This window comes from Benincasa hispida, unplaced genomic scaffold (genome assembly GCF_027475165.1).
Source record: "Benincasa hispida cultivar pf3 unplaced genomic scaffold, pf3_genome.v1.1 HicScf1848, whole genome shotgun sequence".
NCBI lineage: Eukaryota > Viridiplantae > Streptophyta > Magnoliopsida > Cucurbitales > Cucurbitaceae > Benincasa > Benincasa hispida.
Window position 1 is genome coordinate 1182610 of NW_028326240.1, and position 15969 is coordinate 1198578.

General features: G+C 35.3%; 2 protein-coding genes across 5 annotated transcripts; both read right to left on the reverse strand.

Annotated features, from left to right (window-relative positions):
* Positions 1 to 1439: 1439 nt before the first annotated feature.
* LOC150030527 (serine/arginine-rich splicing factor SR34A-like) lies at positions 1440 to 7985 on the reverse strand. Of its 4 annotated transcripts, none has more exons than XM_090309592.1 (13): positions 7706 to 7985; positions 6286 to 6415; positions 5968 to 6033; positions 5812 to 5886; positions 5598 to 5730; positions 5427 to 5473; positions 5283 to 5340; positions 2943 to 2992; positions 2808 to 2864; positions 2510 to 2649; positions 2360 to 2431; positions 2251 to 2287; positions 1440 to 1651 (listed from the first exon to the last, which is right to left on the reverse strand). In XM_090309592.1, exons 2-13 carry the CDS (start codon positions 6370 to 6372, stop codon positions 1631 to 1633), a joined length of 843 nt encoding a protein of 280 aa, XP_090165718.1. In that variant the 5' UTR covers positions 6373 to 6415; positions 7706 to 7985; the 3' UTR covers positions 1440 to 1630. The 4 variants fall into 4 exon arrangements, with proteins under 4 accessions (XP_090165718.1, XP_090165717.1, XP_090165716.1 ...); XM_090309591.1 differs by having other exon boundaries at positions 6286 to 6823; positions 7706 to 7958; XM_090309590.1 differs by having other exon boundaries at positions 6286 to 6823; positions 6888 to 7958.
* Positions 7986 to 11038: 3053 nt separating this feature from the next.
* Positions 11039 to 15735, reverse strand: LOC150030528 (hexokinase-3-like). The gene is made up of 9 exons (XM_090309512.1): positions 15162 to 15735; positions 14332 to 14482; positions 14072 to 14251; positions 13686 to 13760; positions 12250 to 12405; positions 12067 to 12165; positions 11848 to 11975; positions 11696 to 11777; positions 11039 to 11588 (listed from the first exon to the last, which is right to left on the reverse strand). Exons 1-9 carry the CDS (start codon positions 15434 to 15436, stop codon positions 11196 to 11198), a joined length of 1539 nt encoding a protein of 512 aa, XP_090165638.1. The 5' UTR covers positions 15437 to 15735; the 3' UTR covers positions 11039 to 11195.
* Positions 15736 to 15969: the final 234 nt, after the last annotated feature.

Here is a 15969-nt window from a genome sequence, read left to right on the forward strand (position 1 = left end):
TGCCCCATAAACGTATGCGTCAATATCTTTCAGAAAGAAATGAACATATGCTTCAATATCTTTGCTTCAATAAATAAAACCTAATTAAACATATTTTAGAATCTCTCTTCCTAATCTCAATTCTTTATTTACAATGTAACAATTCAGATCAAGTTTCATAACTACAATGAACTTTAAAAATGTCATTTTTTTTTTCAAAAAAATAGTTTATATCCGCATAATTATTTATAGATATATTGTTGCATTTATAACCACCTTTTTAGTAATCGAAAATCAATCTCATCGAAATTTATCCAATAAAGTGAGACCACAGTATGCCTGCTTCATAATAACCGTAAAATATGGATTCTAAAATTTCTATGCTTTCAATCCTTAGCAATCACAATACATAAAATTGAGATATTTTAATAATTTCTTTCTCATACATCCAACAATCCAAGATGCCAATCACATTTTGAGTCTATGGCCCCCTTGAGTAATTTTCCTCATTATCATAATTTTTTATTATAAAAGTGAAAATAGAAGCAGTTAAAAAAATTGAAAAATTACACTATCAATCCCAGGGATCTTGATTTAATTGTATTTGGGTCCCTGGGATTGAAATTTTGCTTGAATCTTGCCTATAAATTCCAAAAGAAAGGTGTAATCGCCCGCTAGAGTTTCATTTGAACTAGGATCATCATAGATCTAGGCTCCAGAAGTGGATTCAATAGCTGGAAGTTCAAATTAATGTGGGTATTCATGTTGAAAATACATCGTTCATCTTGAAATGTCCATTTATCCCACGAGACCATGGTCAAATAATCTCTAACTAGATGAAAAATAGTGTTGAAATGTCCATTTATCCCATGAGACCATAGACAGAATCTCTGATTAGATGAAAAATAGGAGTGGAGAGAATTTCCTCCCCATTAGCTAAGTGAAAGCAAGGCCAAAAATTATATTAATTCACATTCACATATATATATATATATAATTTATGTTTTAAATTTTAAGATTTCTTGCCAAGCAGTGGTTTCTTTGAATCATAGGAAATGACTCAACTTAATATGGTAAAATTTGAAAATTGTAGTTGGTTGAGAATGAATTTAAATTTTTGTTAAATAAAGAATAAATTTTAAAAAAAACAATTAAAAAAAAAATCCTCCAACCCAATGTCCACAAATTTTCGGTGGAGAATTCCCACCCCAATCACATGGAAAATTTAGTGAGGATGAGAAATGAAATGGAAAAAGCCATCTCTATGTTCATCCATCGTAAGTCTCTTCACTGTGTTGTTGGTCATTCATTTGGATGGTGGTAAACTAATCGTTACTCACATTTCTAGTTACAAGGTCCAAAATCTTAAACCCTATTTAATAACAATCTCATTTTCAACTTTCAAACAAAGGGAAACCACTGTGCATGTAAGTAAACTTAGCATGCAGATACCTAAAAAATGTCTCCAAACAAAATAATCTTAAGTCGATATGTTAGGAAGGATTTAAAAGAATATGCATACAGAACTCATGCCATTTTCCATCCAACTCAACTCATATAACCAGTCTGCATAGGTCCTAAACTAAAACAAATTCCAACGCAATGTCGCATCCCGAATATTATAACAACCGTTAATATAAATAGCTCTCCATCATTCACTTCCTTCTCGTGCCTGAAAAAGGGATTCCAGCTCTGTCAGTGCTAGTATTTCGATTATTCTCACTTAATTCAGAGTATTTAGTGCAAAAGATATGACACTAATTGTACAAAGTCAAAATAAGATCATGTGCTAAATCATCCATCAAACACTTGTTGCATGTACTAAATAAACACATATATGACAAAATAATAAATTTTGAATGCAAAATACATCAAACCGATTATTTAAGAGCATATAAATGCATAACTCATTGACTTTGAATTTCTTTCTTACATACGCTGTGTCCAGTCCTAGATTTTTAAATAAATGACGTTTGATTATATCTGTGTCGTATCAATGTTTTATTGTATCTGTGCTTCTTAGCTTCTATCAATTCCATGGACAACGAGATACTCATGCTACCTAGAACAAAACAGTGACTAGAAGATAATTATCGTACCTATTCCCTCCCCCCATAAAACAAACACGCTCTTCTACATCTTCATCCAAAGGTTGTTCTTTTTTATTACCACTACCAATTTGCGCAGCTCATGCAATCAGATAACTTTATTTACCATGAACATAAATGGTTTCTACAGTTTTTTGAAGCATCAAAAATGGAAGTAGCATACCTGACGTGGTGATCCAGATCTTGATTTTGACCGTGGCCTGCAGATTTTGCAGAAAAAAGTTTGTCAAGCAAATCAAACTTAGGGAAAAACGCACACAGGCCACAAGTACCTTGAAGATTTAACAGGGGATGGAGATCTTGATCTTGAAACCGATCTGGAAACAGATCGTTCTGCTGATTTGCTGCATGGTACAAGAAAACATTACAACGTAAAATAAGCAGCCATGAGAGTGATAACAGTTGAACAGAAAAGCTGGAACCTCCTATTTCGTCTAGCAGGCCGGCTACGGCTACGGCTACGGCTACGGCTCCGGCTCCGGCTTCGGCTACGGCTACGGCTACGACTCCGGCTCCGGCTCCGGCTCCGACTCCTTGTGGGACTTCCATCATACTTCTTCACCTGCAACCATATGTGATATGTCATCCACAAACAAAGGACACAAAAAACCGAATCCAGTTTCTTAAAGTGCCCACAGAAAGAGGGTAAGCTGTTAGAGAAAAATAACACAACAGTAGGCTAATTTGAAATAAATGGCAAGAGAATAAAGGTTAAGGTACCCGAATGTATGCTCTCGCCCAAGGATTTCTGAATTCAGTATCATCAAGTTTTCGCATCTAAATAACAAAAATGCATTAGTTATCAAATTGAAATAATGCAGAACTGACGAAACATGATCTTTTAGAAAAACTTACAGCATATTTCATATCGTCATAGTTAGTATAATCAACAATTCCGAACGTCCCTGGACATCATGACTTCAAATAGTAAATATTTATGATTTATCTAATTATCAAATCAATTTGAAGTAATTTCAGTTTCTGAGCATGATGGAACATTTAAAAAGAGAAAAGAAAAAAGGCAACTCCTAGTTGTTACATTTTAAATGATTTGCATCTGTGCTATGTCACGTGCTAAAGCGAAACATTACAAAAATAAATTTTATTCATGATACATCCCTGGATTATAGACTAATAAAAAGTACTGCCTCTTCAAATATCAAAGTGGCACAACATAACACATTTTTAACACCAAAATACCATCATACAACAAAATATAAGTATGATAGGAAGTTGCAAGAGAATATGTTATGGTTTTTTTTAAATATAATAAAAGGATCAAAAGATGCGTATTTATCTTTGAATAATCTACTATTCCTTTCTTTCCATAGACACCAGAGAAGTCCATAGACACCAGAGAAGGTAGTGAGTAGCACATCTCCACAGGATTTTCCCTCTACTAACCAAATCATAACTAATAATCCCTTCAAGCAGCCAATCATCAACCTTCTTAGGCCATATACTCAATCACTCCAAAAATATTGAATAAGTTGGACCAACCTCTGATCGCAAAATTACAATGAATAAACAAATGGTCTAGAGACTCCTCCTTTGGAGCTTATCATGAGTATTTTAAGCTTACGCAAGCAAGAGACCAGAGGAAATCCCTCACTTTTTCTGGAATTTTAAGCTTCCAAATGAGAGCAGCCGCCATAGGAAATGAGATTTACGTGGCCCCCTTAGTTAGACTTTAGAAGGTAGACTTAGTTGAGATGCCACTAGAGGGATCAAGACATCAATAATATAAAGTAACTCTAAGACGTTTTCTCCCCAGGATATTTGGACATATCAACACATGATTCACTCGATCCGCAAATCATATAGTGTGCGGACCAGAAAAAGTTGGGCCTAAAACCCAACCAGTTGTGAACCCTCAATTCCCATGAGATCCAAAATAAAATCCTTGGAAAGGTATTGCTAAGAAGCTTCATTTCCTCTCTCTTTTTGTCCAACATTGTTTTAAAGGGGGACGGGAGTGATACTTTTTTCTGGGATGAGGAATCACTCAGTAGCTACCTTCTGTCTCATCCTATGACTTCTCCTACCCTTCTTTTCCGCTTTCTGCCGTCTTTTGTCCGATAGGGAAACAAATATATTATCAATCTTTATTATTTGCTTGGGGAGCTCTGTTGTACCCCAGAAAGTAGGGGTGTTCACATTTTGATTCCTAGTTCATCCAATGATTTTTCGTGTAAATCATTTTTTCTCTATTTGGTTAACCTCCCTCCCTCTGGTCTCTGACTTTATCTCAATGTAGAAGGTGAAAATTCTCAACATGGTTAAGTTTTTTGTTTGAGAAGTTATCCAAGGCAAGGAAGAGTTAACACTTTAGATTGGGTGTCAAGGAACCCAATTAGAATGAGCCATTGTGTTGCATTCTTTCTATAAGTGCAATATAGGATCTTCATCATATTCTTTGGAGTTGTAGTATAGCTCATGCAGTTTCAAATCGACTTTTTGAGCAGTTCAATCTTGACTAGGTTAGACAAGGACTACAGAGAATGATCAAGGAGTTCCTTCTCCATCTCCTTCTACAAGAAAGTTTTTTTTTTTTTTTTTTGGTGGCAAGCCAGAGTGCTATTCTGTGGAGTCTTTGGGGAGTGGAATAATAGAACTTTTAAAGGGCTTAGGCATTCTTAAACCAATCTTTGATCTTTTATTACATTTCATGTTTCTTGGTGGGCTTTGGTGGCAAAAAATTTGGTGTAACTACCCATTAGAGCTTATTTTTCTGGATTTGAGGCCCTTTTTATGGTTAGCCTCCTCTTTTGGTGGAAACAATGGGAACTTTAGAGAAAAGTTCGGCTATCTAAATGCCTTGTTGCCCAAAAGATAAGAATTATCAAGTTGGTTTGACTTGCATTTCTCTACAGAGATGTGCCAAATTATAAGCTTGAGTCATAGACCCAAAATAGAAAGTAAACCACCTTTTGGAGATAAATACAACTACAAACACCCTCCATCACATTATGTTCTGAAGGCAGGCGAGGAACTAATGCATAAATTAAATACTTGCAATAAGAATTATGGATGATGCACATCCTACATTCTAACTCAAATCACAAGAGTTAAACTTCTAAAACAAAACAAATAAGCAACATTTGCTTAAGAAACCATTCCTATACAGTAAAACCGTTTTGCACAAACTAAAAAAACAATAGCAGTTTTTTACTGGGGGAAGGACGTGTGATTAACCTTCGCTGTCACGGGAAACTTCAGCAAAACACACATCACCAGCCTTGCGCATATGATCCTGAAAGCATTATACCAGTAAAGCTATCAACATGATCCAATAAAAGAAAATCCTTATCTTTCATTGAACAATAAAGATTCTAACACCTTCAAATCCTGCCAAGAAGCAGATGATGGAAGACCACGTACAATAACTGTGAGAAATATTAAACATCCATTAGGACATTGAATTAATATGGACGTAATGGAATACTATATGTGGGAAATTTTTCCAGCAACATGGTTCCATATAGCAGAGCATCAAACATATTCCCCCACCTCGATATTCTGAGCGTTTTGAAACACCAAAACGTCCTCCCCCTGCCCCTCCTCCACCACCACTACCACCACCACCATAACTGCTACGACGATCACTAGATGAAGGGCCTCTACCACCATGTGCAAGCTCAACCTATTTGAAAAAGGGAAAATATGAATATAATAAAAATAATAGGAATCAGGAAATAAAGGAAAACGAAAACTTAGTCTATACCCTTAGACGGCAGCCATCAAAATTATATCCATCACGAGCTCGGATTGCATCTTCTGCATCCCTAACATTCTCAAACTAACAACAGAAAGAACAAAATATCATGAACTCAGTAAATGCAGCTAAAAGTATATAAAAATTAAAAATAAAAAATAATACCTCCACAAAACAATAACATGGAGGGCGTGGTGGAATCTTCAATTCAATATCCAAAATTCGGCCATACTGCCAAGAAAATATCAATCATGTAGAAATAAATTTCAGAAGTTCATACAAATCAAACCTTAGATATGCAGGAGCCAGAAAATACATGTAGTAGATCTTCTTTTCAAAACAAAAAATAAAATGAGTTTGAATGGCTGTAAATCACCATTGTAATACCACCATTGTAGGGTACCTTCACATTTAAATATGAAAAGAGAAAATAACAATTTGCAGACACCATGACAAGGAATAGCTAAGACTAAGGGCATATACCTTGTAGAACAAATCTTCAATTTCATACTCTTTTATGTCTGAGGGCAAGTTTCCAACATATATTGTGCGAGAAAAACGACTACTCATCTTCAAGGCAACAAATTACTCCAGGCAAGTTTGAATATTATTCCTGCACATGTATGTCATAACATCATACATCTGTTCAACAAATCATCCAAAGGAAAGAAACACCATCTTCCACCATAACCAATTGCCATCTGCATCAACAACTTCACTCTCCAAATAAGGCAGAACAAAAATCAATGAAGCAAACCAAGAGAGCAATCCTCGATGTGAGCCGTGCTCCACAATTCCATTGCTCATTTGCTCCCAGATGCTCCAAAGGTATTATAATATTGAAATAAATTTTGTATCTCCTCATCCTCTCCAGAAATTTAGCAGTGCATAGCTCGTCAGAGAGTGAGCAAGTAGCTCCATTTATAAAAATAATACCCATAACTCCACAATGATTCTCCCATTCCCTCTCTATATCCCTATGTATGATTGCAATGCTCATATGTGTCCAAGCGCTTGTCATCTATCATAAAGAAAGCATCTGTGTCATGAGATGAGGTAAGAGTGACATACATGATTAATTTTACCTTACTCAGCTCTCTTAACAGCATTGAGAAAACAATCCTGAAAAAATATGTAGGATGTCCTCTGTTGATTAACTTTAGATGATCCGTGAAATCCTCAATTATGTTGCATTCGATTCCAAAGAGGAATGGAGTAAATGTTTTCTTCCTTTCATATCAACATACAAAAGGACATTGTCATACAAAACATTGGTGTTACATTATAAGTAGCTAATACTCTTGGTCCAACTTCATCATCCAAGGTCGTCAGTGGAAAAACTACATACAAATTTTGAAACAGAAATACAATAATGTTCTATCAATTAACAAAATGGAGACAAAATTCAAGAAGCTGGGTCCCTGAGTCACGATCTTTAGTCCATAAATCCCAACTAATAGGACATAAATTGAAGAAATTCTTCGCACCAATTCGGTACAGGGGATGCACAGAAGCATGATTGAGAAAGTTTGAGGCCAATTTGTTCATTTCTTCTAGTGCTAGCCTTTACGGCACAAGTACGAACATAACAATCAAATAAAAATTTATGATTTCTAAGATACAAGAAAGTGGAATGAAACAAATAAATAAATAATCGGGGGAACCAAAAAGTTGATCAATGCTGTTATTGGTAAATGTATTCCACCATTAAACCAACTAAATGCCCCACCCTCGTCCAGATAACGAGGAAGCTGACTAAGAAAAATGTAAATCCAAGATTGCCAACGTCCTACCCACCATAAATTACTCGAAAAGTAATCATGTTCCTCAGCACGAACATGAGCGTATCTTTTGTTAACACGCAGTTATTAGATATAAGTGACGACTAACGAGAGCAACATACCAAAGATTGAAAAACTGACGAAGTAAAGTGCACCGAGAAAGTGAAAAGCGATAGCGACAGTACTGCGGCTCAGCAAGGGCTGAAAGAAGAGCTGGTTTTTGGTTGGCTTCTGTGTTGGGGATCCTCCTTTCGCAGCGACCGGACGGGACGACGAAGGGCTTAGGGTTAGGTCGTAATAGAGGATAATATACCACTGCCCCAGGCGCGGCACCAAGGGAGGTAATTTCCAATTATGCGATTACCAAGTCCTCCCAAATTAATTCAACAACCCTTGTTGGCTAAGTTGCATTACAATATTCTACAACTATGCGCTTTTTCCTTTTTTCTTTTTTTCTTTCCTTTTTTTATTTAATTATACGACCGATCTAGAGACAGTTGAGTTATAATCATTTGGATATTCAATATGTTACTTTTCTTCTTTGTATATTATATCTATCTTATTTGTCTGGTATAATTATCATTGAATAGACACCACTATCAACTTCATTAAATAGTCAAAATAAGTATAGCTCAACTGTCATGGTATTTATATTATCAAGTTTGAATCCCACATTTTACATGTCAAAAAAAAAATACTTCATCAAATGAAACTATAATATTGTATGCTTAAGATTCAAAATATAGATTTAACGTATAGATTTAACATGTGCATCGCAAGCTTCTCTAAATATGTATCTTTAGAGTTATTTTTGAAATCGAATAAATTTCGATTTAGAAATAAGAAAAGGAGATAAAAATTAAAAGTAAAGAACAAACGAATCTTGTCTTAGTGAAAAAATGGTAGAAGATGTACTTTTATAGTTGTAGAGAATTGAAAAGGTTACCAAACTTTTAAATTTTCAAATCATTTGTTATTCTATAATTAATTATAATTAAAAGCAAGATCAATAACACATTCACTTAATATTCAACCCTTTTAGATTTCACATACTCAATTCTCATCTTCATTGCACATCTAAATTATTAATTTCGAATTAGATTACAATTATAAGATAGGAGTTTATGATCTCTTCGTCCTCCATTGACTTGTGTGCTAAAACAATTTTTAAAAACAAAATGAAATCAATAAAATTTATATATATTTTAGGGAGATTTTAAAAAATAAAGAAATAATTTGGAAAACTATTTACACAGGATAGCAAGATAGAAACTGATAGAAGTCTAACAATATCTATTGGTATTTTCTTTGCTATTTCTTTAAATAATTTGACATTTTTTCTATCCGTGAAAATTTTCTTTTTTTACTTTTCAAAGTTTGTATAATATTTCAATTTTATAACATTTTTCTTCTTGAGGAAAATGATAAACTAATAGTTAAGTATTAATATAATTAACTTATATTAAGCATTTGGGTCAATCGATGATTTTACATAATATCAAAATATTTCCTTTTCAATTAATATTCATTTCTACCTGTTTGGTCTTTTACAAAATTTCAAGCCTATAAGTGGAGGAAAATGATAAATTATTGATATGATTAAATTGGAAAATTGTTATATCTATCCTAAAAAGTTTTTAGTCTCTCAAAACTATCATTTTTTCTCTAAAAAACTAGCTTTTCTAATCTCTTTCTTACTTTTTCAACTTTTATGCGTAATAAAAGTTAACAAAACAAGAAAGAGATCAGAAAAATTAGTTTTTAGAAAAGATGTTAATTTTGAAAGATTATTTTTTTTTAGATGAAATAGCAATTTTTCAATTAGATAATTTACAATCTTACTATTTAGATCGACTAGAGAAAAAAATGTTTCCAAAAAAGTTGTTTTTATTCAAACTCTTTTGATAAAAACTATTCAAAATACATTTTGAAAGTGTTTCAAAAGTCATTTAGATGGGTCGCCAAATAGTTCATTTTTTTTTCTAAAAAATACTTATTTTCAAATTTAAACACCTGAAAAGTTAAATCAAACCCACCCTTAAACTTTTGGCAACGATTTCTTAACCTTAAATGTAACATCCTAACTTTCTATTATACTTCTAGAACGCTATTATATACATGCATAGGCTTGACAATAAATGCTTCGAAGAAAATTAAATAAAAAAAATAATTTTTTATTTCATTAAATAAAGCTTAAATAATAAAATCCTGAAAACTCTATTAGAGGTACCCCTAAATCTGATTTAAAATAAATTAAGCAAATAAATAAATTAACAAATAAAGGAAATAACCAAGAGTTTTAAATGCTAGACTCCTAAACCAAAACATATCAAATAAATAAAAACATAAGTGCATAAGCGATATATCATGTCCCAATGGCTTGGTCACGGATCCCCCCTATCGTTCACCGGTCTATCTTTACCTTTATCTAAAAAAGGTGGAGAGAAAAAGATGAGTATATAAATATACCCAGTAAGCAATCCACTACTGGGCCCAGTAGGTGAACTGTTAGCCTCTCTATCGAGACTCAAGTGTACAAAACACATCGTAGGTCGGAATTGGCATAAGCATAAGGGGCGAACCTGAAAGCTCGCTTTCATAGGTAGTGACCCCAGAGGGACATAGTCATAAACATAAGTGGTAATCCCAAGGGAACACCGTATATAGGCATAAGGTGTGAACCCAAAGGCTCGCAACATGCAATGTACATAGCCCGATAGAAGTGCTAACAGTCACTATCAGTCTCCATAGGCATAAGCATAAAATCAAAGTCTTAAATCATGCTTAAGTTTCAGAACAATCTCACAATCCATCCATTAACCAAACATTGCAACAATACATGGTATCGAAATTCCATGGCATAAATATAAGCTTCCAAAATTCCAACTAACCAACAAGCCTATCATAATATTCCAAGCCAACATAGGAACCAATACTTAATACGTACTTGGGTTCGAGAGTGAACCGACAGTAGGTAACTTACCTCAAGTTTAGACACAAAATTTAATTCAAGCACACTAACCACCAAGTTCCACAAACATCAAATTGAATCCTAAAACACAAACCATAAATTATTTTTTAGTACTTAGCCTAAAATTCTAGATAAAGAAATTTTTCTACGGAAATTTAAACCACTTACCCGACACGTAATTTGCTCCAAAACCACACAAACACTTCAATTGAGCAACCCAATTTGAACACACCAACATCAAGCGTTCAATACCAAATTACAACAACATAACCCAATCTATAAATGTATCATCTTTACGACTTACCCAAAAGTACCAAAACTGCCCAAAATGAACCTTTACTCTTGCTAGACATGTAAACCTTCGAGTTTTATTAAAGGCAACCCAAGTCACATTATATTTCCATGCCATTTGAAATCATGATCTGTCTTTGTACATAACTTCATATATTGCAATGAATAGCAAACAATGCAATAGAATGAAACCTTTTGAACAAAGAAAAAATATATATATGGACAGCCTTCTTTATACACATAACAAATATTGAAATGAATTGCTAAATGTACAAGCTAGGAGGAGCTATAATTTTGTGTATATATGAATACTTTTTCTATAGTCATTATAATTATGTTTGTGTGTGTGTTTATACCGAGTTTATGTCATTATCCACAGATACCGCATCATACGATGAATAAGAAGCTGCCAGTAGTGCTGCTCCGATACCCGAACCATCTTCTGTTGGCTTCAAAATAACATGCGGGGCAATTTCCTCTCCCAGTATTTCAACCAAAGCTTCATGTAGGTACTCTCTGAACATTGTATAGCTTGTATATAAACCTCCCTCAATTGCAACAACTGTTCGTCTAGGTTTGATGTCTGTTCTACTTCTTCCACCAGCGATTCCACTAGTCCCATCCCGCCCTATCTTCTTCAGGATGCCCACAATACCAGCAGCTGCCAAGCGAGCAGCTCTACGTGTCACAATGTCGCATATTTTCACTACTAGCTTTCGAACTTTCAATGGTATATCAGTGATCTGAGAGGATAAAAAAATCGACCAAGAAGAAGATTATTAGTGAAAACATGGTGGTGTTTAGTGAAAAGAGAGACATCAATGAAAAAAAAGATAGCTTTCAGATCCACCTCCAAGACGTCTTCAAAGATCCGTGCTACTTCTGTTAACTCTGGCGAACTATCCTCATGCATTGCAGCCATCAATGGCGTTCTGAAAATTTCATGAAATATTGACTACACCACGAAGTGAGAGAAAGAGCACGAGGGGGGAGAGAGATTACCTCAATTTGAAGGGCATCGATAATCGGGTAGAAGCAGGACCAAAAACATCAGATTCTTGTGATATCCTCAGAATCACTCTCCTCACGATATCACCAAGATACATACCCGATATCATTTTCTCAAAGCCCTACATCAAGCTCATACACAACCAAGTTAGTTCCGACATAATGAAGTAGTTCAAGATGTTCGACAACAAAACACGACCATACAGTCCATACCTGATCACTGGGATTGGGGCTATCAGCATCCAAATCAATATCATAAGTAGTTCTTGGTAAATGAGAAGACCAAAAATTTCCCCATTCCATGTTGATAACCTGGATGATTAAAAAGACGTCATTCGAGACTATGCCTTCTGGGGACTGGAAAAACACTATACAGGTTTTACTAAAGAAAAGTACCATGTTTCCAGATGTCGTAGAAAGCCCTTGGCATTTGATAATAGCATCCGTACGCTCAAGATAGCAAGCATTGGTGCCAGTGCCAATTATAACTGCAGCAACAGTGTCAGGATCTTGATAATGTCCAACAGCTAATGTTCCCACAGTGTCATTAATCTGATTCAGAAAATGGTAACACTAAACTTAGAAACTTTGTGCAGTTGTCTCATACAATCAAATTGAAACAACGAAATAAAGAAACTGCATGAACATAGGTCATATTGTGAGATACAAACAGCTATTTCAAAACGCAACAGTGATCTACTCGTAACCAGGCCATCACATGAATGTGAATATATATGCACTCATCACCGGGGATGACAAAACTACATCCACACTCTTGACATCTGAAAATATAAAAAACTGTTCATATTGCGGTTTGCAATATGGACCACTCAATTTAGCAACATAATCAAATTAAATAATCTCCACTGAAGAGTAATACAACTTTATCATAGACAGATTACATATACGATTCACAACCACTCCGAACCTAGAAGTCATGTCACTGAGCATCATTTCCATTTTGGGGTATATTTTGGTCCTGCAAACTTATCCCAGCAGAAAACATGGCCACAAACAAGAATGAGCACATGCATAATTTTTTACTCGAGATGTCAAGGAATTCTTATAGCTCCATAAAAACGTTAAATCTGTTGAGGAGATGGGTAAATCTATATTTTATTTGAGGCTGAATGGTATCCAACACAGAAAGTACCAAGCATTCACATTGAAGCAAAAGCTTCTTGGTTTCAGAGTTGTATCAGGTATCAATGTGCTGCTTTTCTTTATTTAATCAAATAGTACATCCTTTCATTTATCAATGAAATGTTTTTTTATAAAATAATAATAATAATAATAATAATAACAATAAATCAAATAGTACATCCATGCACCAACTTCCTGCAATTTTATAACAAAGAAACATGCATATATAGTAAAAATGACTCTTCAGTTCTATGGAACAATACCAAAAACCGTAAATCAGGAGAAGTCTATCTCAAAACAAGCCAATTCAAGGAAGTTGACTATGAAAGATTATTCAGACCAGCGGGATATTAAAGAAATGCTGCAGCTCCTTAACTTCCTTCTTCAGACTACTAAGAGGAAAGGCATTTGTTGTCTTTACCCCATAGATAAAGAGAACTGATATAGACAATGCAACTTTCATTTACAAGAACCAAGATTTCCTTCAAAGAGTACAAAAGTACGGGCAAACGAGTGCAGACCAACCAAGAAAAAAGCAGAACACTAATAAAAATCTACATCAACCAACAGAGTTTTGGGAACGGAACACAATTCTTCATGTCAATAGCAATTGAGGCTGAAATTGAAGCCTAAAAGTGTCTTATAAACGTCATCATTTCAGCCAACTTGCTAATCAACAGAATGCTTACCAGTACTGATACACTAATATCCAATTCGATTCTATCGATGGCTTGCTGTAAAGATTCTGCAGCATCTCTTCCAACCTGAAAAGTATAACATTTTGAAAAGCCTAGTAAATAGTCAATGAAGCATATTCCCTAGCATTTGGCAATGAAATTCTGTTTGTGTATCAGTGAAAAACTGTCTACATTCCAACACTCAAGGCAATGTCAGTCCCAAATGGTGGAGTGAAGTAATATCCCCAAGATTTGATCATATATGCTTTAACAATCAAAAAGAGACCAGGGGAACCAACGCCAACAAGAACAATTTTCACTAGAAGGATTAAAGAACACTTTTTCATTTCTCACTCTAGTGGTCAAAAACCATTTCATTTAAACAGCATCAAACTAACCATGTCTTCAATGGAAAATCCTTTAGTCCATTTAATCAACACGCCTGATGAAGCAGATGTTTGTTTAACAGGAAAGGAAAATGTAAATCCAAGTTCCCTTCTTCTAGGGGCCAACTGATCAGGATCATCTGCTTTCTCCACGAACTCTTTCAGTGATGAAGCAATAAAATCAAATAGCTCCTGCAAGCAAGAAACATGGATTGGTAAAAAAACATATTAAACGAGAACTTAAATCAACAGGACAGATTTACGGTTGCCACCTTGCGTGTGCCCGTCATTAAATTTTGGGGAATTGGCTGCCGCTCCACATCATGTTTCAAACTAAGAGACCTCTGGCCACTGAGATGAACTCTCAAAACCCTAAAATTAGTACCCCCAAGATCCAGAGCATAAAATGTTCCTTTCTCGCTCCTGAAGAGGGAAAAGTGACAGAAAAGGAGAACCACCCAGTGAGAACAGCGAAAAATGCCCCCACACTGCAGCATAAACATGATAAACATATATAACTACAACGTATATTGCAGCACATCAATCAAAATAAAACTAAGAAAACTCCTTTAGAAAATATAACTAAGAAAAAAAAAACAAAAAAACTTTTGGGTATACAAAAGCAAGCAAATAAGACACATTTTATCCCAAAACGCAATCAACGATGATACGTAGCAGCAGGCAGTACAGAAAGAAAGACAGACAACTCTCACCAGTAACGCTAGAGACAGAAACCCAATTAAAAAACGTGCAAAATACAAGTAAGCAATGGCAAGAAAAAGAACGTGGTTCAGACTTGACAGAGAGAGAGACATCAGAAATCACAGTATCTAGACACACCAAAAGATGAAATTCAGGATTGTTGTTGAGAAAGAAAGAAGTCGAACAGTGAACAATGAGAGACCACTCATGAATCAATTTACACTAATCCAAGATCAAATCATAAAATCCAACAAGAAGGATTCAAAGAACTACAATCAAACAAATACAAAACATTGGAATCCAATAAACAAAATCCCTCCCAGGTCAACAATCAAGAAGCTAAAAAGAAACCCCCAGCATTGGAGAACAGAGTCAATAGATAAAATTGATTGGTGATTACCCATTAGGCAGATTATCAACATATGTGAGTAGCATTTTAAGCTTGGAACCACCTTCAGAAGCCAACCCAGCATGCATTTCCACAGCCATAGCATCAACCACCTGCCTCAATCTTCTCACAGGAGTATCACAAGTCGCTTCAAGCTCTTCCAAAACCCCCACCACTCTCTTCCACTTACTCCGACTCATAACTCTCCGACCTACTACCACCGTCGCCACCACACAAGCCGCCACCGCTACGCCGACCGCCACACCAAACACCAACTTCCCCCCCATCACGGCCGCCGGTGATCGACCACTCCAATTAATCCATCAAAGCACGCCTCCGTTTAAACGCCTTCTTTCTATTTATTATCCCCACAAACTCCCGCCGCTTCCACATGCACGCCGCTTTGGATCCTTCAACACCACCACCACTACCGTCGCCGATTGAATTTCACAGTACTCACTGCACCACTGCTCGCCGGAAGTCGCTCCGCCGTCGCCGGTGAGACGCCGTAACAGACGCGGTTTTTACTGAGAGAGAGAGAGAGAGAGAGAGCGATAGAGAGAGGGATTTTTGGGGGACGAGGATTGTTGGAAAGCGAACTGAGGTGGTTACTTATAGGAGAAGGAAATGACGGATTTGCCCCTGGTAAATAAGGGAAATTACGGATTCGATTATTATTTACCGTTATTAATGAGAGAAAAAAGATATTCTAAATTTTATTTTATTTTATCTTTTTTGAAAAAAAAATGGGAGTGAAATGTGGAGTTTAATTGCAATTTTTTACTCTACTTTTTTACCCCTTTTTTTGAAATATTTTTTA